The sequence below is a fragment of the Hemiscyllium ocellatum genome, chromosome 15, assembly GCF_020745735.1.
Source record: "Hemiscyllium ocellatum isolate sHemOce1 chromosome 15, sHemOce1.pat.X.cur, whole genome shotgun sequence".
In the NCBI taxonomy this organism is placed as follows: Eukaryota; Metazoa; Chordata; class Chondrichthyes; order Orectolobiformes; family Hemiscylliidae; genus Hemiscyllium; species Hemiscyllium ocellatum.
The window spans coordinates 2,163,079-2,186,519 of record NC_083415.1 but is presented as its reverse complement, the minus strand read 5'-3'; the positions used below and the strand labels follow the sequence as shown (position 1 = coordinate 2,186,519).

At 43.4% G+C, this 23,441-nt stretch overlaps 1 protein-coding gene across 1 annotated transcript in view; it reads right to left on the bottom strand.

The window, feature by feature from the left end:
* The window catches only part of spo11 (SPO11 initiator of meiotic double stranded breaks), a 76,207-nt gene extending 53,572 nt beyond the window's left edge, over nucleotides 1-22,635 (bottom strand). Inside the window, exons 1-2 of the mRNA XM_060835928.1 lie at nucleotides 22,502-22,635; nucleotides 13,156-13,269 (exon numbers count right to left, since the gene is read on the bottom strand). Of these exons, the coding sequence (XP_060691911.1) occupies nucleotides 13,156-13,269; nucleotides 22,502-22,635 (248 nt within the window). The remainder of the gene's footprint in view (nucleotides 1-13,155; nucleotides 13,270-22,501) is intronic.
* Nucleotides 22,636-23,441: the final 806 nt, after the last annotated feature.

Here is a 23,441-nt window from a genome sequence, read left to right as displayed (position 1 = left end):
AGGTCTCTGTTCAGCAACACTGCCCAGGACAGTACCATTAAGTGTATAGGTCCTGCCCTGACTTGCTTTTCCAAAATGCAGCACCTCACATTCATCTGAATCAAACTCCATCTGCCATTCCTGAGGCCATTGGCACATCCAATAAAGATCCTGTTGTACTCTGAGGTAATCTCTTCGCTGTCCACTACAGCTCCAATTTTGAGGTTATCTGCAAAAGTACTAACTATATCAGTGTTCACATCCAAATCATTTATATTATTGATGAAAAGCAAAGGGCCCAGCATAGATCCTTGTGGTACACCACTGGTCACAGACTCCAGTCTGAAAAGAAACACTATCAGCATCCTCTGCCTCCTTTCCTCAAGCCAGTTCGGTATCCAAATGGTTCGTTCTCCCTGTATTCCAAGATACACAACTTTGCTAACCAAGGTACCACAAGGAACCTTGTCAAACTCCTTCCTAAAGTCCATATAGTTAACTTCCACCGCTCTGCCCTCATTAATCCTCTTCGTTACTTCTTCAAAAAACTCAATCAAGTTAGTAAGACATGATTTCCCATGCGGAGAAAGGGAGGACTGTAGATGCTGGAGATCAGAGTCGAAAACATCCTGATGAAGAGCTTATGCTCGAAACATCGACTCTCCTGCTCCTCGGATGCTGTCTGACTGGCTGTGCTTTTCCAACGCCACATGTTTTGACTATGATTTCCCACACACAAAGCCATGTTGACCATTCCTAATCAATCCTTGCCTTTCTATATACATGCAAATCTTGTCCCTCCAACAACTTGCCTACCACTGATGTCAGGCTCACCGGTCTACAGTTCCCTGATTTTTCCATACCATCTTTCTTAAATAATAGCACAAATTAGCCAGACTTCAGTCTTCAGCACTTCACCTGTGACTATTAATAATACAAATATCTCAGCAAGGGGCCCAGAAATCACTTCCCTAGTTTCCCACAGAGTTCTAGGGTACACCTATCTGGTCTTGGGGATTTATCCAGCTTTATGCATTTTAAGACACCCAGCATCTCCTCCTCTGTAATATGGACAACTTTCAAGATAGCACTGTCTATTTCCCCACATTCTGTACCTTTCGTGTCCTTCTCCACAGTAAACAATGATACAAAATACTCATTTAGTATCTCTCCCATCTTCTGCCATTCCACATTGGCTGCCTTGCTAGTCTTTGAGGGGAAGTGACGACTGCAGATACTGCAAAGATCAGGGTTGAAAAGGGTGTGTTGGAAAAGCACAGCAAGTCAGGCAGGATCTGAACAGCAGGTGAATCGATGTTTTGGGCACACACCCTTCATCAGGAATGCCACATTCCTGATGACGGGCTTATGCCCAAAACGACGACTCTCCTGCTCCTCGAATGCGGCTTGACCTGCTTTGCTTTTCCAGCACACTCTTTTCAACACTGATCTGAGGGGCCCTGTACCCTCCCTAGTTACCCTTTTGTCCTTAATGTAACTATAAAATCACTTGGAATTCTCTTTTACCCTATTTGCCTAAGCTATCTCATGCCCCCTTTTTGCCCTCCTGATTTCCCTCAAGTCAACTCCTACTGCCTTTTCTTAATTAGACATTATTTTCTTCTTTACAAAATTATAAAATTACAAAAACATGAAAATATACCATTATAACAAAAAACAATAAACAAACTACTATACTACTCTACAAAAGAACTCACAACTACACTCATTACACATGAATAAATAAATAACGCCGCTCAGTGTAACAAATCCTGAGCTCTCAACCTTCAAGAGCATCAATTATTAAACCCACATTTGCTCGAAATTGCTCCTCTCAGGATTTTAGGTTTATTAAACAAACCATAGCTCAACAAAAGCCCCAATTAAAATGGCAGACTGATCTGGTTCCAAATAATTCAAAAAGGGCTGCCATGTCTTATAAAAATTGCCTGTTTACTGGTGCACCATGTCTGTAAGAAAGTCCAAAGGAATGTGTCCCATAATTAACTAATGCCACCCCGACAGACCCAGGGGGTTCTCAGACACCCAACACATCACAATGTTCTTCCTCGCACAAAAGGTGAGGATGCCAAAAAGCTTTTTTTCCATGCACATCTAAGGGAGATAAATTCAGCAAACCCAGAAGAGAAACCGGGTCCACCATGACTGGTCCTCAAGATCCACTCTGTTACTCCTGTCACAGTGAGTAAGGGTATCCGTACTTATTTTATATTTGGGGCACATTGAAGACGCACCCTGCTTAAATTTTGCCAGACGATCTGAGGCCAGATGAGCCATCTGAAGAATCTTTAAGTGCATAGCATAGGTCCTATTACATCTCAAAATCCTCCTCACATTCTCACAAACGTCCTCCCAAGTTTCCGGAGATCTCCACACCTACCTCTCTCTCCCAGACCTATCGTAATCACTTAATGTCACCTGAGGAACCTCCCCCCAACAAACGATAGAGTGTATTCACTGAAAGAGTGCTCTTAGCCTGAAGCACCCTCGCTCTGTATCAGATCTATAACACTCAGTCAGAAGTGCAGTCTCTTTTCAGATAAAATCTCTGATCTGAAAAGAACGGAAGAGGTCCTAACTTGATAGTCCATACTTATGAGTAATTTGATCAAATAACATTAACATTTCATCTTCCAACAGGTCACCCAAACAAGAGACTCCCCTATCCATCCAGGACTTAAACCCAAGATCCATTGTCCCTATCCAGAAACCTGGCATACCAACTGAGAGAGTATGGAAAGAAGTTTTACACATATTACCCTCCATCTGTCTCATTGCCCTACACACTTTTACAATATTAATAACTACTGGTTTGCGGCAATGTTCCGCAACGATCCTCATTTTGTCCAGAAACAACAGGTTAATAAGAGGACACTTTGCCTGAAAGGCCTCAACGTCCAACTATATCGACGCTGAGTCCTCAGAGGCCCAATCACTCTCAAAAGATAGAAGAGAACTCAATTGATATCTTCTGACATCAAGGAGACCCACTCCTCCCAACCCCGAGAGCACCTGCAATTTTGTAAGTTTGATAAGGGTCCACTTGTGGTGCCAAATAAAAGAACTAAACCAACCACTTAATTTGCAAAATGTTTGTCTAGGAAAAAGCAAAGGAAGCATCTGCAGAGGGTATAATAAGCGAGGAAGAACATTCATTTAAAAAGAGCAACTTGACCTAGCCACGATATTGGAAGGGCCTCCCATCTTAGAAGGTCTTGTTTAACCTTGTCAAATGAACAAAATTAGCCTTGACTAATTGATCAAAACGAGAGGAAGGGGGATCCAAGATGGCGGCGACCCAGCAAGACTGAGTCCACAGTGCTCTACCCAAAACTTGGGAAAAGTGGGCTATCCACCCCCACCACACTCACTAAACAATTTATAATAGTTGTTAACCTTAAGTAGTTACCTATTAGTACATTTAAATAGTCTAATACTAGCTGGAAAATGAGTAAAGGGAAGGGAACAGGCGGCTCTAAGAAAGCAGGGACCCCTCCCCCACCCTCTCCCTCTTCAGCTGCAACAAAGGTGTTTTCAGCTACTTCAGGAGATTTACCAATGAAGACGAGCTTTGAGGAGATGTTTGCCAGGTGGGAGGCGAAGATTGATGCTTTTATCGATGAGTCTCGGCAGAGCAGAGAAGCACTATCAGCCGAGCTGCAGAAGCAGGGCAGAGACATTCAGGAATTGGAGTGCCGAGTCAGAGAGGTGGAGTCGAAGGCCGCAGCCTCAGAGACTGGGATAAAATCAACAGCCGACCACATCCGTTTTCTCGAGAATAGAGTCCAGAACCTAGAAAACCACATTGATGACCTCGAAAATCGATGTCGTAGAAAAAATATTCGGTTGTTGGGCCTTCCCGAGCAGGAAGAGGGAGGCCAGCTGACAGCATTCTTAGAGCATTGGCTGCCACAACTTTTAAATCTGCAGGCTGGATCAGGCCAGGTAAGGGTAGAATGGGCCTACCGGGTCACAGTACGTGGGCCCGGCTCAACCCAGCGCCCACGCCCGGTCCTGTTCCAGCTGCAGAGCTATAGGGAGAGGCAGATGCTCCTGGAAGCCTCAAGAAATCTGGGAAAAGATCCCCAAGTTATGACCCACAAAGGATCCAGGATCATGCTGTTCCAGGACTTCTCCCCAGCTTTGGTCCGAAAGAGGAAGGCATTCGATGAGGCGAAGAAGCGTTTAAGGGACTTAAATATCCAGTACTCCTTACGATATCCAGCGACGCTACGCCTTAGCCACGAAGGATCCATATATAACTTCGGATCACCGGAGAAGGCTAAGGAATTCTTGGACTCTCTTAAATAAGCTGTAAGAGATTGTGGACGCTGGTCTGCCTTTCCCATTATTTTGGTTTACATCCCTTCATCTTTTCTTATCTTTCCCCCTATGTGTGTATGTATATATATATATATATATATATATGTTGGGGCGTTTGGTTAATGTTGATGGGGGGAGGTGGTTACCTTATTCTATTTTACTTCTGTTTTTAGGAGCGGGGTTGTTTTTCTTTCCCCTGTTATTTTGTGGTATTATATTTAAGTATTACGTGTTGAGATTGTAATCTTATAGTTATATATGGTATTAATATTCCCAAATATATTTAGATGTGGGTGTGGGGTGTTCACTGTTAACTCTAGCTTTATATTATATTTGAATTCTCCTCATTTTATTGAGGAACACCTGGGTCAAGGGTGGGGCACTGGTTGGAAGAGGGTAAGATGGACTGTGGGAGAGGAAGTGACGCTCCCTGGGAACAAGGGAGAAAATCTCCAATTCGGAATGTTTTATATTTTTTATACTTAGAAAGAGTTTTTTGTTATATTGTTTTGAGTGTATCAGAGAATCTTTACTTTTGTAAATCTTGTATGCTCCATGCTCGGGATGTTCTAGATAGGGTTTCCCCTCCCGAGGGGTCTCGGATCTGTCCAGACGATTATGGCTGAACAGTCGGTTAAGTGGTGCACCTGGAATGTCAGGGGGAGTAATTCGCGAGTTAAAAGGAAGAAAATATTATCAAATCTTAAGAAGGAGAGAGTTGATATAGCTCTCCTACAGGAGACACACCTGTCGGATAAAGAACACTTAAAATTACGACAGGGCGGATTTGATCAGGCCTTTTTTTCCTCTTTTAATTCAAAAAGCAGGGGAGTCGTTATCCTTGTCCGGAAGAACTTCCCTTTGAAAATTCTAAATCAGATAAAAGACGAATCTGGACGATATATTTTGATTAAAGCCCTCATAAATGGAGAGGAATATGGGATCTTAAATGTATACTGCCCCCCGGCACACCCCTTTAAATTCATAACGGAAGCTTTTTCAAAACTGATGGCCTTTGGTGCCCGTCATACAATTATAGGGGGAGACTTTAATTGTATTATGGATCCGGAAATAGACAGGATTCCCAAGAGTGCCGCTGGAGTATCTCCCAGATCTAGACAACTGGCGGACCTGAATAAAGAATTAGGATTGGTAGATGTATGGAGATGTCTCCATCCACAGGGTAGAGATTTTTCTTTCTACTCTAATCCACATAAATGTCACACAAGAATTGATATGTTTTTTGCCCCATCGATTTTTCTAAACTCTATAGCAACCTGTAAAATAGGTACTATAGCAATCTCTGACCATGCCGCTGTATACATGGAAACTAAGGTAAAGAACAATGGGACATCTGCTCGGCATTGGCGTATGGACCCCTTCCTGATAAAAGATAGCAAATTTTTAAAGTACTTCTCCCAAGAACTTAAAACTTTTTTAGAAATTAATACTGGTACGGCTAGCAATCCGTCAATGATGTGGGAGACCATCAAAGCTTATGCACGAGGTTTGATCATCTCCTATTCAGCGACCCAGAGGAAAATGAAGGGAGAGCAACAGCGTCTGTTCGAAGCTCGCCTAAAAGCAGCCGAAACAGCATACGCTGATAGACCTTCTATCACAAAATTGCAGAGGATTACAGCTCTTAGGACAGCTTTAAACACCGCGCTTACTCAAACGGCTAAAAGGAAAGTATTATTTGCGAAACAAAGATTATATGAATATGGCGACAAACCAGGTAGATGCTTAGCATTTCTTGCAAAGAAACAGAAAGCCCCTCAAACTATTCCGACCATCAAGGAAAGTACAGGTACCCTGACTCATGATCATAAAAAGATCAATGCGACCTTTAAAGAATTTTATTCTGAACTATATAGATCGCAGGATTGTGAAGATAGGATTAGGAGGATGCAGTCATTTTTTAAAAATTTGACCTTCCCGGGCCTGACTCCGGAACAGGTGTCGGCCCTAAATACCCCTTTAACAGTCCAAGAAATACTTGAGGCAATTAGGCAACTTCAGAGCGGAAAAGCACCGGGCCCGGATGGTTTTCAAGCTGAATTCTATAAAGAATTTACAGGAATATTGGTTGACCCACTTATGGATATGTATAATTTTGCTCATAGTCAGGTCTGTCTCCCGCCCACGCTGAAAGAAGCAAATATTTCTCTTATCCTCAAAAAAGGAAAAGACCCAGAAGATTGTGCATCTTACAGACCAATATCCTTACTAAATGTAGACTTTAAAATTCTCTCAAAAATGTTAGCACTAAGACTAGAAAGGGTACTGCCATATATTATAAAGGAGGACCAGACGGGATTTATTAAGGGCCGCAGATCATCCAATAATATCAGAAGGGTCTTGAATATGATCCAAGCCTGTCATCAGGGAAAGATACCAGGAGTAGTAATTTCATTGGATGCGGAAAAGGCATTTGATAGGGTTGAATGGTCATATTTATTTTACACATTGGAAAGGTTTGGCGTTGGACAGGTGTTTACCAAATGGATTTCAACATTGTATAATGACCCCAAAGCAGCTGTTATTACTAATGGGTTAAGATCGGATGGCTTCAGTGTGGGTAGGGGCTGCCGTCAAGGATGTCCTCTCTCACCATTGTTGTTTACACTGATAATCGAACCATTAGCAGAAGCCATCCGGACTGATCCTAATATAACGGCCCTGAGGATTGGTACAGGTAAACACAAAATTACCCTCTATGCAGATGACGTTCTCTTATTCCTCAGTAATCCTTTAATGTCAGTGCCTCGTCTAATTCAAGTTATTAATACATTTAGTGCATTCTCAGGCTATAAAATTAATTTTTCAAAATCGGAAGCCATGCCAATGGGTGGTCTGGCTATGATACCCCACTTAATGGACGGATCCCCTTTTCCCTTCCGTTGGTCCCTGGAGGGCTTCTTATATTTAGGTATTTTTATCACGCCAGTATCAGAAGCAGGCAGGGGAACTGATCCTGACCGGATCTGTGCACAGCAACCCGGTGAGCTCTGTCAACCTTCACCTGGTCCACCTTGGCACCCCAGCCAAGAAATTGTGGCAACCAATCTTCCAAAAAGACTTGCTGACTGCCCACCTTCTATTCCTTCTGGAAGGCCAATGACCCGGATATTTTTCATCTACCTCTATTTTCCAGGTCATCGACTTGCTCAGTCAGAGCCCGAACCTGTTTCTCGAGGGCCTGGATCCGCCCCACTGAGGACACGACCTCGGTCTCTGATGCCATGGTCCACCGCTCAACCTCATCAACTTGCTTCCCGAGCCCTTCCAACTCCTTCTCATGCTTTTGCAGCATGGCTAAGATAGGCTCCAATTGATTAAGATCCTCTTCCCTCATCTCCTGGATCAAAAGTTGGATTGCTCAGAGTTCCCCTACTGAGTTCTGCTGTGCAGGCATTTCTTTCATAGCTGCAGTGGGAGCTGCAGCTGTTTCCCAAGTTGCAGTCTCAGGCCCGAATTTTCAAGTGTCCCGACTGTTGCAACTTGGCCGTTTGCTTCCCCTTAATCATTCTTGCACACTTGAAAACGGTATTACAACCATTTAAATTCATTTAATATTTTTTCCCAAAAAATTAGTGAGGTGGGGGGGGGGGGGGGCTAAAAAAAATTACAAACCTGGGTTGGGGTGCAGAGCTCAGCAAGGCTGATCTAATCAGATTGCCATCAAACTGAATACCTCTATTGCCTTTATACTCTAAGGATTCACTTGATCTCCGCTGTCTAGATCCAACATATTTTTCCTCCTTTTCCATGATCAAAACCTCAATTTCTCTAGTCAACCAGCATTCCCTACACCTACCAGTCTTGCCTTTCACTCTAACAGGAATATACTGTCTCTGGACTCTCGTTATCTCATTTTTGAAGGCTTTCCATTTTCTAGCCGTCCCTTTGCCTGTGAACACCCAAACCCAATCAACGTTTGAAAGTTCATGCCTAATACCATCAAAATTGGCCTTCCTCCAATTTGAAACTTCAACTTTTAGATCTGGTCTATCCTTTTCCAACACTATTTTAAAACTAATAGAATTATGGATGGTTGCCCCAAAGTGCTCTCCTACTGACACCTCCATCACTTGCCCTGCCTTATTTCCCAAGAAGAGGTCAAAGTTTTCACCTTCTCTAGTAGGTACATCCACATTCTGAATCAGAAAATTTTCTTGTACACACTTAACAAATTCCTCTCCAACTAAACCCTATACACCATGCCAGTCGCAGTCTATGTTTGGAAAGTTGAAATCCCCTACCATAACGATCCTATTATTCTTACAGATAACAGATCTCCTTAGAAATTGGTTTCTCAATTTCCTGCTGACTACTAGAGGTGTCTATAGTACAATCCCAATAAGGTGATCATCCCTTTCTTATTTCTCAGTTCCACACAAATAACTTCCCTGACATATCCCCAGAAATATCCTCCTCTAAGTACAGCTGCAAAAAGTACTACTCCACCTCCACCTCTCACCACCATCCCCACCTTTCTATCCTTCCTATAGCATTTGTATCCTGGACCATGAAGCTCCCACTCTTGTCCATCCCTGAACCATGTCTCTGTAATTGCTTTGGGGTAAAAACAATGACTGCAGATGCTGGAAACCAGATTGTGGATTAGTGGTGCTGGAAGAGCACAGCAGTTCAGACAGCATCCAAGGAGCAGCGAAATCGACGTTTCGGGCAAAAGCCTTTCATCAGGAATAAAGGCAGAGAGGTTGAAGCGTGGAGAGATAAGCTAGAGGAGGGTGGGGGTGGGGAGAAAGTCACATAGAGTACAATAGGGGAGTGGGGGAGGGGATGAAGGCGATAGGTCAGGGAGGAGAGGGTAGAGGTGGAAAAGGAGATAGGCAGGTAGGACAAGTCCGGACAAATCATGGGGACAGTGCTGAGCTGGAAGTTTGGAACTAGGGTGAGGTGGGGAAAGGGGAAATGAGGAAACTGTTGAAGTCCACATTGATGCCCTGGGGTTGAAGTGTTTTTTGCTATGTAATCTGTAATTGCTATGGCATCCTAGTCCCATGGTCCCGACCATGCCCTGAGTTCATCTGCCTTCCCCGTTAAACCTCTTGCTTTGAAATAAATGCAGTTTAATTGATCAGTCTTGCCTTGTTCTCTGCTTTGTTCCTACCTGCCCTGACTGTTTGACTTGCTCCTTTTCCCAACTGTACCCATCTTAGTCTGATCTCTTTCCTCAATATCTCCTAGTTTACATCCTCCCGCAGCTCTAGCAAATCTCCCTGGCAGTATATTAGTCAGTTTCCAATTCAGTTGCATTCCACCATTTCTACCCCAGAAGAGATTCCAAGGATTCAAAAAATGTGAACCCTTCTCCCCTGCACCAACTCCTCAGTCATGCATTCACTTGTTCTATCCTCCTATTTCTACCCTCATTAGCTCACACTATTAGGAGTAATTCAGATACTACTACCCTCAAAGACCTCCTTTTTAAATTTCTGCCTAACTTTCTATATGCTACATTCAAAATCTCATTCTTTTTCCTGCCTATATCGTTAGTTCCAATGTGTAGAATGACCTCCTGCTGGTCTATCCTGCTATGAGAACATTCCACTGTCTCTCAGAGATATCCTTGAACCTGCAACAGGGAGTCAACATATCATTCTGACTTTTTGCTGTTGGCCATAGAAACATGTGTTTTTGCCTCTGATTAGAGAATCCTCTGACATAACTGATCACTTGGAACCTGACATACCCCCATTAAATTTGAGCTAGTCATGGTACCAGAAACTTGGCTGTTCGTGTTACATTCCCGAGAGCTGAAAAATGCGCTGCTGGAAAAGCGCAGCAGGTCAGGCAGCATCCAAGAAGCAGGAGAATCGACATTTCGGGCATAAGCCCTTCTTCAGGAATCCCGAGAGCCCATTTCCCCCTGTAATTTCCAAAACAGCATGCTTGTTTGAGATGGGAACAGCCACAGATCACTCCTGCACTACCTGCCTCCCTCTCAAAGATTCTCTGGAGGTAACCCATCTATCTGACTGCATCTGTGGTTTTTCTACCTTCCTATAAGTTCCATCCATCATACCACTGAGCTCCTGTAAATTCCTTATTGCCTCCAAAAGATCCATGCGATCTGATAGGATTTACAACTAAACACACTTACTGCAACGATGATAATCAGTAATAGGGAAACTTTCTTTAATCTCCCACATCTGACAGAAAGAGCACATCAATCTACTAAAGGCCACCTTTGCACCTTAATTGTCTACAAACTCAGAAAATAGCTGAGTCTTACTGCTCCAGGCTAATTTCGTAGCTATGCTTTATATTCTTCACATTTAATCAAGAGACAGTTCTCAATGAAACATGTAATCAAAAAGAACTCTCTCTCATCATTATTGTAGACTTGCAAAAAAGAACGAACAGCAAGGTTACACTTAAAACTGCACTGAACTGTTCCTGTGCCGTGAGCTCTCCCACACAGGTTCCTCCAAAGTCAGCTGTGAATTTTGTTATTTGTTAATTTTTCTTAGACATATTCCGATGTGTAGAGATTCTTGAACTCAAACAGCAAAAGCAGTAGCTGTGCAGATTCACTGCACAGTAGGTTTCTTTCTCAATTGAATTACTGTCCATGTATTGTCTACCTTGGTCTCTCTTCCTCCTTCTTAAAGTGCCGTTGTTTTGATCTTTTTTCCCCAAAGTTCCAAAAACAATGTAACAGCTTATAAAACAGTAATTATTGCTCCTGAAATTTGACGAAGTTAGCTGCAACACCTAAAATACCTCAAAAAAAAGGAACAGCTCTTACAGCCAAAATGTGTTCCCAACCTCCATCTTGGATTACTGAGTACCCCTCAGAACCTTACTATTTAGTGTATAAGGTCTACATTGGCTTGACTTTCCAAGGGGTAACACCTCACAGTTATCTGTATTGAGTCGAATTTGTGAATCCTCAGTCCACTTCCTCATATAAACTGTGATCCCCCTAATTTGTGATAACCTTCTTCACTATCAACAATACTCCTAATTTCATATCATCTGCAAACTTACCAATCATGCCTTGTACATTCATATCTAGATCATTAATGTAAATAACAAATAAAGTTTCCAGCACCGACCCCTGTGGCACACCACTAGTCACAGTCCTCCAGTCCAAGAAACAATCTTCAACCATCATCTTCTGTTACCTACCATCGGGCCAATTTTGAATCCAATTAGTTAGCTCTCCCTGGATCCCATGTGACCGTACTTTCATGTCCTGCCTGCCATGCAGGACTTTGTCAAAGGCCTTACTCAAGTCCATACAGACATGAACCCGACCCTCATATTTTGGTTACCCCTTCAAAAAATTGTAAAAGATTTGGCAGACATGACTTCCTATATACAAATCCATGCTGACTATTCTTAATCAGACCTTGTCTATCCAAATGTTGAATGGTCTTGTCCCTCAGTATCCTCGCCAACAACTTACCCACTGCTATCAGGCTCACTGACCTGTAGTTCCCTGGCTTGTCTTTGCTACCTTTCTTCAACAATGGAACAACATTATTCACACTCTGTCTTCTGGAACTTCACCAGATTAAGCTAAAGTTGAAGCAAAAATCTCTGCAAGAGCCCCTGCAATTTCTTCACTAGCCTCCCACAACATCCGAGGATGCACTTGATCAGGCCCGGGGACTTATTTACCTAAATGCACTTAAGGTTGCAAACACCGCCTCTCTAGTAATATGTATGCAGTCCAAACCATCATCACTTGTTTCCCTTATTTCTTTAGCACCCACGATTCTCTTCAGTAAACACAGAGGAGAAATATTCATTAAAAACTCTCCTTATCAACTACTCTTAATGATACCTTTGTGTCTGCGCTGTTTCTCGTTTTCTCAGAAGTGCCATCAGCGACAAAGTGCCCTATCCTTCCGACCCACCCCCCCAACCTAACATTAACCCTATCACTTCACCTTGAACATTCCTTTCATCTCAAACTTCAAACTTCCTTGGACAAGATGTTATGAACTAGATTTGTACACAGGTCTACTCTGACCTCTTCTAGCAAATCTCTCTGAATCTCGTATTGTAGGAAAATCACAAACTCAGATGGCATAGTGGCTCAGTGGTTAGCACTACTGTCTCACAGCACCTGGGACCCAGGTTCGATTCCAGCCTTGGGTGACTGTCTGCGTGGAGTTTGAACATTCTCCTTGTGTCTGCGTGGGTTTCCTCCTATAGTCCAAAGATGTGCAGGTTAGGTGAACTCACCAAGCTAAATTGCCCATAGCATTCAGGGATGTGTAGGTTTGGTGCATTAGTCAGGGAAATATAGAGTAATAGGGTAGGGGACTAGGTCTGGGTGGGATAGTCTTCAGAGGGTGGTTGTGGACTTGTTGGGCCGAAGGGCCTGCTTCCACACTGTAGGGATTCTATATAAAAAAAGATTTTTGTGACAATGGTGCATGTTACCTCCCCATCTTTACTTATTGATCTGTCGCTTACAACACCACCTTTCACACCACTCCCTTAATTGCTCTTTGTGGTCCATGATGGTGGGGTTAATCCATCCACATTACCATTTCCCTGCCAAAGACTCATGCTTAACAACCACTCCTTTTTTATTGCATACTGGGGTGTATATAATGCTATTCTCATTGTAATCTACATTTTGAAAGCAAAATAATTAGCTCAGAGCATGTTTACTACAAAAAAACAAAAGGACATATTGATTAAAACTGCTTAAGTATTCAAACATTGTAGATTTGATTAGAAACCAATATTAGTGCGAATTGCTTCACTTCTATCAGTTTCATTTCATTTTTCAGATATGTTTTTAACACTTGGAGCATTGCATGACTATAATAAACATACCAAATATTCTCCCAGGATGATCGTTTGTCAAAAGTGATGACAGGGGCTTCTCCCTTCGCAAGATATGAGAGTGTCTCTTTGACAACATTTTCGATCTTTTTAAGAACATCAGAGCTGGAAGAAACGTATATTAATTTGTAAGTTTAATGCATGGAACAGAATATCCTCAGACGCAGCCAGACCTGTTGAATTTCTCCAGCAATTGCTGTTTTCGAACAAAGAACGAAAAAAGTGGCAGTGCAGGAACAGGCCCTTCGGCCCTCCAAACCTGTGCTGATCCTCTGTCTAAACCTGTCACCTATTTTCTAAGGGTCTGTACCTCTTTGCGCCCTGCCCATTCATGTATCTGTCTAGATAAATCTTAAGCGATGCTATCGTGTACTCCTCTACCACCTCTGCTGGAAAGACGTTCCAGGCACCCAGCACCCTCTGCATACAGAACACTTATCTCCCCTAAACTTATCCCCCCTCACTTTGAACTCGTAACCCCTAGTAATGGAGTCCTCCACTCTGGGGAAAAAGCTTCTTGCGATCCACCCTGACTATACCTCTCATGATTTTGTAGACCTCAATCAGGTCCCTGTTCAACTTTTGTTTTCTAGTGAAAATAATCCTAATCTACTCAACCTCTCTTCATAGCTAGCACCCTCCATGCCAGGCAACATCTGCACCCTCTCCAAAGCATTCACATCCTTTTGGTAATGTGATGACCAGAACTGAACGTAGCATTCCCAATGTGGCCAAACTAAAGTCGTATACAACTGCAACATGACCTGCCAACCCTTGTACTCAATACCCCGTCCGATGAAGGAAAGCATGCCATATGTCTCCTTGGTCACTCTATTAACCTGCGTTGTCACCTTCTGGGTACAATCAACCTGAGCACCTAGGTCTCTCTGTACATCAACCTTCCCCAGGACTTTTCCTTTACTGTATACTTCACTCTTGAATTGGGTCTTCCAAAATGCATCAGCTCGCATTTGTCCCGATTGAACTTCATCTGCCATTTCTCAGCCCAACTCTCCAATCTATCTATATTCTGCTGCATTCTCGGACAGTCCCCTTCACTATCTGCTACTCCACCAATCTTAGTGTCAACTGCAAACTTGCTAATCAGACCAACTATACCTTTCTCCAGATCATTTATGTATATCACAAACAACAGTAGTCCCAGTATAGATCCTTCTGGAACACCACTAGTCACAGGTCTCCATTTTGAGAAACTCCCTCCCATCACTACTCTCTGTCTCCTGTTGCCCATCCAGGTTCTCTATTTAACTAGCTAGTACACCCTGCACCCTATGCGCTTCACTTTCTCCATCAGCCTACCATGGGGAACCTTATCAAATGCCTTACTGAAGTCCACGTATATGACATCTACAACTCTGCCCTCATCAATCAAATTTGTCATTTCCTCAAAGAATTCTATTAAATTGGTAAGACATGATCTTCCCTGCACAAAATCATGTTGCCTATCACTGATAAGCCATTTTATTTTCAAATGGGAATCTATCCTATCCCTCAGTATCTTCTTTAGCAGCTTCCCTACTAGTGACATCAGACTCACCAGTCTATAATTACCTGAAATATTCCTGCTACCCTTCTTAAACAAGGGAACAACATTAGCAATTCTCCAGCCCTCCAGGACCTCACCAGTGTTCAAAGATGATTCAAAGATATCTGTTAAGGCTCCTGCTATTTCCTCTCTCGCTTCCCTCAGTAACTGGGATAGATCCCATCTGGACCTGGGGACTTGTCCACCTTAATGCCTTTTAGAATACCCAACACTTCCTCCATCCTTATGCCAACTTGACCGAAAGTAATCAAACATCTATCCTGAACCTCGACATCTGTCATGCCCCTCTCCTCAGTAAATACCAATGCAAAATACTCATTAAGAATCTCACCCATTTACTCTGACTCCACGCATAACTTTCCTCCTTTGCCCTTGAGTGATTAGATTAGATTAGATTACTTACAGTGTGAAAACAGGCCTTTTGGCCCAACAAGTCCACACCGACTGCCGAAGCGCAACCCACCCAGACCCATTCTGCAACATTTACCCCTTTACCTAACACTACGGGCAATTTATAACATGGCCAATGCATCTAACCTGCGCATTTTTGGATTGTGGGAGGAAACCAGCGCACCCGGAGGAAACCCATGCAGACATGGGGAGAATGTGCAAACTCCACACAGAGAGTCACCTGAGGCAGGAATTGAACCCGGGTCTCTGGCGCTGTGAGGCAGCAGTGCTAATCACTGTGCCATCCTTTCTCTAATTACCCTCTTGCTTTTTATATATGAATTAAAGGCTTTGGGATTTTCCTTAATCCTATTTGCTAAAGATATCTCTGACCCCCTTTTAACTCTCCTACTTCCTAATTTCAGATTGGTCCTACATTCCCAATATTCTTCCAAAGCTTCGTCTATCTTCAGTCGCCTTGAACATCTGGACCTCCCACTCACTCTGTTCCGTGATCAGTCAATAAACACTAGCAATTCGGTTTGGTTCTGTAAGATTTCACACTTTGCTCAATTTCAGCTGGGCACAGGTTGTCCAGAACAGAAGTTAAACACTTCTGTGTTCTTCGGAGAAACTGCATATTCACGGCACATTCAGACAATTACCAAGCAATTTTAATGAAATAATCTTATTGACAGCAGCTTAGCCCAATGATATATCTTGGGAACCAATCTTGTTTTCCAACATACAGGTACTCGTATCTCACAAACATAGTCTCTGTACCTGCACTTGCAAGGTCTGCTAATCTTTGTTGAGGCAGACTATGGTGAGTTCAGCTTTTAGCAGGATTAAAAGCCATTTCATGCAACTTTAAGCAGAATTGTCAATTTGCATCTTAGAAGCCATTTTGTCATGTTATTTGCATTAAGAAGCCATTTTATTACTGCCTTTGTTAGTAAGAGCATGCATTGACAGGATTTTCCTGACAACTAGTTACTCCAGGTAAAAAATGAGGTCTGCAGATACTGGAGATCAGAGTTGAAAATATGTTGCTGGTTAAAGCACAGCAGGTTAGGCAGCATCCTAGGAACAGGAAATTCGACGTTTCGGAAGGGCTCTGGCCCGAAACGTCGAATTTCCTGTTCCTAGGATGCTGCCTAACCTGCTGTGCTTTAACCAGCAACACATTTTCAACTAGTTACTCCACCCTATATTCAGATTTCAGATCCTCAGCCTAGACTTTATGTACACTTCCTTTTCCCTCTTAAATAGTTTCACAATTTCACCTTTCATCCATGGTTCTCTAATTTTGCTGTTTCTAGCCCTCATTTTCATAAGAACATATCTCTCCTGCACTCTAATTAACCTCTCTTTAAAAGCCTCCCACATATTAAATGTCGATTTACCTTCAATAGCTGCTCCCAATCTACATTCCCCAGCACCTTCGCAATTTTTGTGTAGGTGGCCTTTCCCCAATTTAGCAGTCTTACTCTAGGACCACTCTCGTTTTTGTCCACAAGTATTCTAAAACTTATGGAATTGTGATCACTATTCCTAAAGTAATACCCTACTGAAACTTCAACCATCTCCAACACCTAGTTCAGTATGGACCCTTCCCGAATTGGATTATTTATATACTGCTCTATGGAACCCTCCTGGATGCTCCTTACAAGTTCTGCTCCAAATACCCCTCTAACACTAAGTAAATCCCAGTCAAAGTTGGGAAACTTAAAAGCTCCTACCACCAACAACCTGTTGCTCTTCCATCTTTCCATTATCTCGTTACATATTTGTAACTCTACCTCACGCTCGCTGTGGGGAGGCCTGTAGTACAGCCCCAGCATTGTTACCACACCCTTCCAATTACTGAGCTCTGCCCATATTGCCTCACTGCTCAAATCCTCCATAGTGCCTTTCTTCAGCATGATTTGGAGATGCCGGTGTTGGACTGGGATGTACAAAGTTTAGAATCACACAACACCAGGTTATAGTCCAACAGATTTAATTGGAAGCACACTAGTTTTCGGAGCGACGCTCCTTCATCAGGTAGTAGTGAAGGGCTCAATCCTAACACACAGATGAAGGGCTTTTGCCCAAAACGTCAAATTTCCTGTTCCTTGGATGCTGCCTGACCTGCTGCGCTTTAACCAGCAACACATTTTCAACACAGAATTTATAGCAAAAATTTACAGTGTGATGTAACAAATTATACATTGAAAAATTGATTATCTTGTTAAACCTTTCATCTGTTAGAATACAGTCATAGTTTCACTTTTTTTCATGTGTAAATCACAAAACCTTTTTTTAAAAAAGTTACATTCTCGGGTTAGCTGTTAACAATGGTGATAGCTAGACAATATGTTGAAGGTGTTGGCCCCCTGTCTTCTCTGTCTATGCCATGATGTTTAGATTGATTCTAATCTAAAAAGTGAGATAACAGAGTTTTACAAAAATTCATTCAGTTTTTGAGCAAAGTACAATGTAACCCTGCAAGTACAAATTCACCCCACAAAATATATGTGTGCACGTGGGTCTTTGTCTATCTGGGTTGGGGGTTGCAAGTGTGAGAAAGTGTGTGTGTGTGTGTGTGTGTGTGTGTGTGTGTGTGTGTGTGTGTGAAGCGAGTGCAGAGTTTCTTAAGTCTATGAGGGGGTGCATGTGAGAGTGTGGGAGTGTGTTTGTATGTATGAGTGTATAGGAGTGCCTGTTTGTGTGTGTATTGTGCAATGGTGGTCACCTGTAACGTGACACCTGGAGGTACTCAGGGATGCCCTCACAAGAACGGGGTACGATGCCCAACTCATCGACCGCCAGTTCCGACGTGCCACAGCAAGAAACCATAATGACCTCCTCAGGAAACAGACACACGCTGCAACCAACAGGGTACCCTTCGTTGTTCAGTATTTCCCAGCAGCTGAAAAGTTACGCCATGTTCTTCGTGACCTGCAACACATTATCAATGAGGATGAGCACCTCAGCAAGACCTTCCCCACACCTCCACTACTTGCCTTTAAACAACCGCCAAACCTCAAACAGATCATTGTTAGTAGCAAGCTGCCTGGCTCTTAGGCCAACTCCATACAACCCTGTCACGGTAGGTGCTGCAAGACGTGTCAGATTGTGGACATAGATACCACCATTATGCATGGGTTCACCTCCCACCTTGTACATGGCAGGTACTCGTGTGGCTTAGCCAAAGTTGTCTATCTTATACGTTGCAGGCATGGATGCCCGGAGGCATGGTACATTGGGGAAACCAAGCAAAGGCTACGACAACGGATGAATGGGCACCGCACAACAATCGACAGACAGGAGGTTCCATCCCAGTTGGGGAACACTTCAGTGGTCCAGGACATTCAGCCTCGGACCTTCGGGTGACCATTCTCCAAGGTGGACTTCAGTTCAGGCAGCAGAGAAAAGTGGCTGAGCAGAGGCTGATAGCTACGTGCGGTACCCATAGGGAGGGCCTCAACGGGACCTTGGGTTCATATCACACTACAGGTGACCACCATTGCACTATACACACACACAGATACTCCTACACACACACACACAGGCACTCCTATACACTCATACACATGAACACACAGACACTCCCACACTCTCATATGCACCCCCTCACAGACCTAAGACTCTGCATTCACTACACACACACACTTTCTCACACTCACAAACCCCAACCCAGACTGACACACACACACAGACAAAGACCCAGACACACACACATATGTTGTGGGGTGAATTTGTATTTGCAGGGTTACACTGTACTTTGCTCAGAAACTGCATGCATTCATGTAGAACTCGGAGCTCAAAAACTGCATGAGTTTATGTAAAACTCCGTTATCTCATTTTTTAGATTAGAATCAATCTAAACATCATGGCATAGACAGAGAAGACGGGGCCAACACCTTCAACATATTGTCTAGCTATCACCATTGTTAACAGCTAGCCCGAGAATGCAACATTTTAAAATAAAAGGTTTTGTGATTTACACATGAAAGAAGTGAAACTATCACTGTATTCAAACAGATGAAAGGCTTAACAGAATCAATTTTTCAATGTATAATTTCAGTTACATCACACCGTAAACTTTTGCTATAAATTCTGTGTTACGATTGAGCCCTCCACTACCACCTGATGAAGGAGTGTGCTTCCAATTAAACCTGTTGGACTATAACTTGGTGTTGTGAGATTTTTAACTTTCTTCAGCATGGCTGTGATATCCTCTCTGACCAGTTTTGCAACACCTCCACCCCTTTTATCTCCCTCTCTATCCTGCCTGAAGCATCGATATCCTGGGATATTTAGTTTCCAATTATGCCCTCCCCTCAACCAAGTCTCAGTAATAGTAATAACAACACACTCCCAGGTACTAATCCAAGTGCTAAGTTCATCTGCCTTACCTACTATATTTATTGCACTAAAACAAATGCACCTCAGACCACCAGTCCCTTTGCGTTCACCATCTGCACCCTGCCTATTATTCCCCTTTGTCAGACTGACTTCATTATCTAGTCCCTTACAGGATTTAGTTACTACCTCCTTACTGCCAACTAACCTCCTCATTTGGTTCCCATCCCCATCACATTAGTTTAAACCCTCTCCAGTTAGCAAAAGCACGTTCCAGTCCGGCCCAGGTGGAGAATGTCCAATTTGTAAGAGTCCCACCTCCCCAGAACCAGTCCCAATGTCTGAAAAAATCAGAATCCCTCCCGCCTGCACCATCTCTCAAGCTACGCATTCATCCTGCCTTTTCTTTCATTTCTATTCTGACGAGCGCATGGCACTAGTAGCAATCCTGAGATTACTACCTCCGAGGTCCTACTTTTTAACTTGGCTCCCAACTCTCTAAATTCTGCTTGTAGGACCTCATCCTACATCACTGGTGTCGAAATGCACCAATGTCGAAATGCTATTCACCCTTCCCCTTGAGAACATTCTGTAGCCGATCTGAGACACCCCTGACCCGTGCACCTGGGAGGCAACATACCATTTGGGTGTCTCGTTTTTGACCACAGAACCACCTATCTACTCCCCTTACAATTGAATTCCATATGACAATAGCACTTCCACTTTTTCCCATACTTCTGTATAGCAGAGCCAGCCACGGTTCAATGAACCTGGCTACTGTTGCCTTCCCCTAGTGAGGCATCTCCTTCAACAATATCCAAAATGGTAGACCTGTTTTGGAGGAAATGACTGCAGAGGACACCTGCACTGCCTTCCTACTCTTTCAGTGCCTTTTGGTCACCTATTCCCTTTCTCCCTCAGCAATCCTAATCTGCGTTGTGACCAATTCACTAAATGTGCTATCCACAACCCACTCAGCATCGCAGATGCTCCACAGTGAGTCCATCCGCAGTTCCAGAGCCGTCATGTGGTCAAACAAAAGCTGCAGCTGGATACACTTCCTGCACATGAAGGAGTCAGGATCATCAGCCGCTGCTCAAATATCAGTTCACTCACCTTCTCAGAGTCCAATTCGACCGCTTCCACTCAGCTCCTCGTTCTCACTGCTACTGCAATGAGTGAACACTCTCTCTCTCCTCCCACCCCCAATCCTCCCGAAAATGGAGGCATGATACTCAAGGGAAGTCCTTTTTAAGTGGGAAATTTACCTTCCTGACAGCCCCTGGTCCTATATCTCCTCCTGAAACTTGAGCGTCAAGCCTCCATTTAAGTCCCTTTTAAGTGAGAAATTTACCTACCCAACAGCCCCCTGGTCCTCTCTCTCCTCACTCCTCCTGAAAATGGAGGAGCAAGGGGATAGGGAGATTGTTTCAAATTTCCAATGTTCTAAAGAATGTTGGTCAGGCCACCTTAGGAGTACAGTGTATAATTCTGGTCACCTGGCTACAGGAAGAATATTGGAGAGGGTGCAGAAAAGATTTACAAGGATGTAACCAGGACTGGAAAGTTTGAGTTATAAGGAAAGACTCGATAGGATGGGACTTTTTCCACTGGAGTATAGGAGGTTGAGGGGTGACATTGTAGAGGTTTATAAAATCATGAAGGTCATAGATAAGTTGAATAGCAAAGGTCTTTTCCTTTGGGTCAGAGAGTTCAAAACTAGACGGCATAAATTTAAGGTGAGAGCAGAAAGATTTAAATGGGATCTGAGGGGCAACTTTTACACACACAGGGTGATTCATATATGGAATGAAGTGATAGATGCATGTACAATTAAAACATTTAAAAGATGTTGTAATTGCATGAATAGGGAAGATTTAGAAGGATATGGGCCAAATGCAGACAAATTTACTTTGGGAAACCTGGAGGGTATCGACAAGTTGGATTGAAAGGTCTGTTTCAATGTTGTATGGCTCTGACTTGATTACTGCATAAGTAGTACTTTTTCCAACCTGACATTCTCAACGGTTTTCTGGGAATTTGGAAATTCACAGTCTGTATTATTTGCTGACAGGTTTCTACTTTATCATTCTAAATCCTGTACCTTGGCAGTAAAACGTTTCCACACTGATCTGTAACAAATTAGCCGTCAGGCAAATTTCAGCACAGCTCTTTTGACCCCCTTAATTTTAACCCAAAGGAAAGATGAAGTCCAAAAACATAAATTTTTTTGTGAGGTGTGAAGCATCTTTAATTGGCCATTCCTTCTGTACCATTTTACTTCAACCTATTTTCCTCATCTACTTTCGCCAACTCTGCCTTCATAACTTTGTAACTGTCTTTAAGTTTAAGACATATTTGTGAACCACATTATTCACTCTCAAACTCAATATGAAATTCCATCACATTATGATCATTCTTAACAAGGATTGTTTACAAAGTTTTTAATTAATCTTGCTTCATTAAACATTACACAGATTTAAAACAGCCTAACACGAACAGAAATTACTGGAAAAGCCCAGCAGGTCTGGCAACATCTGTGGAGAGAAATCAGAGTTAGCGTTTTGGCTCAAGCGACCCTTCCTCAGAACTTTAAAATATCCTGTTTGGTTGCTGAATGCATTGATCCTGGAAAGGCTCCTGAATGAATGCATCCTACAGGCTACCTTTGCCAATTTTACTCATCCAGTTTAGATGAGAATTAAAATCGTTCATTATTGGGAGGCATTTTAACACCAGATTAAACATGGAATTTTAGACATCAATGGGACAGCCAAGCAGCAAGAGCCATGAAACTCTCGGTGGATTCAGCCATTGAAAATAGTTGGGTTGTCGGAATCAAGCATTAGCGACAGATCAATAATTTTCTTTTAAAATAAAAGACAAACGTGTTTTTGAACCTTAGCTCGGACTGAAGTCTAACCCCACCCGCTCACTGAGGAAGGTTCGCCATGCTCCAATGGTGGCCTTGGTCCTGTGGGCTCCTCTGAACTCCCTGTTTGAAGCAGTGAACAGAAAGGCGACCTGTACCTGCCCAGTGGCTCCGTACGCACCAGCTGTTGTCTGACATCGCCAAGCTCGGTCTCCACACCCAACCGCTGCTGCAGAACGGCCCGGTGCCTCTCCACCGCCTCGAAGTCAGCGACTCGCACAGAGGGCTCCATTGACGGGCAGGGAGAGCACGACGCAGTCAAGGCCCACTACGCCTGCGCGCCATCCGGAGCACGACCATACTGCGCAGGCGCGCGGGGCCGTTGTTATGGCGCCATCTTTCTGTGTCGGTCTGTGGTTACTGACCATTGACGCCACCAGTATCTTGGTTATAAGAACTGATTCAATCTGTGCCCATTTATTTCTCAGTTATTAAAAATGGTTAAGGTCCCTCTGCACAAGTCGAAGATGTGAAGCGCATCTTCAGCAGCTTCATACTCCACCACAACCTAGTGGAAGCATGGGTGGCATTTTACTCCCACTCTGCAACAGTTGGAGAGGGTGTGCCATGGTGTCCCCAGTAAGCAGCCTTGTAAGGCATCTTCATCCTCAAATGTCCCAGGTGGGTGAGCATACCCCAGGATATAGGAGCCAATGGCAACTGCCAAGGTAGCAGACACACATCTCTAGGACCAAAAGAGAAAATGCTGGAAAATCTCAGCAGGTCTGGCAGCATCTGTAAGAAGAGAAAAGAGCTGACGTTTCGAGTCTAACTGACTCTTTGTCAATCCTTCTTCTATTCAAAGCCACCATGGATGTGCAATATCTTTACACCTCCATCCCATACGAAGACGGCTTGAAAGCTCTTCGCTTCTTTCTCAAAAAGAGGCCCGAATAATCTCCATCCACTACCACTCTCCCCCGCCTGGCTGAACTTGTTCTTTCTCTCAACAACTTCTTCAACTCCCCAGCTTTGACAAAGGGTCAGTTAGACTTGAAACGTCAGCTCCTTTCTCTCCTCACAGATGCTGCCAGACCT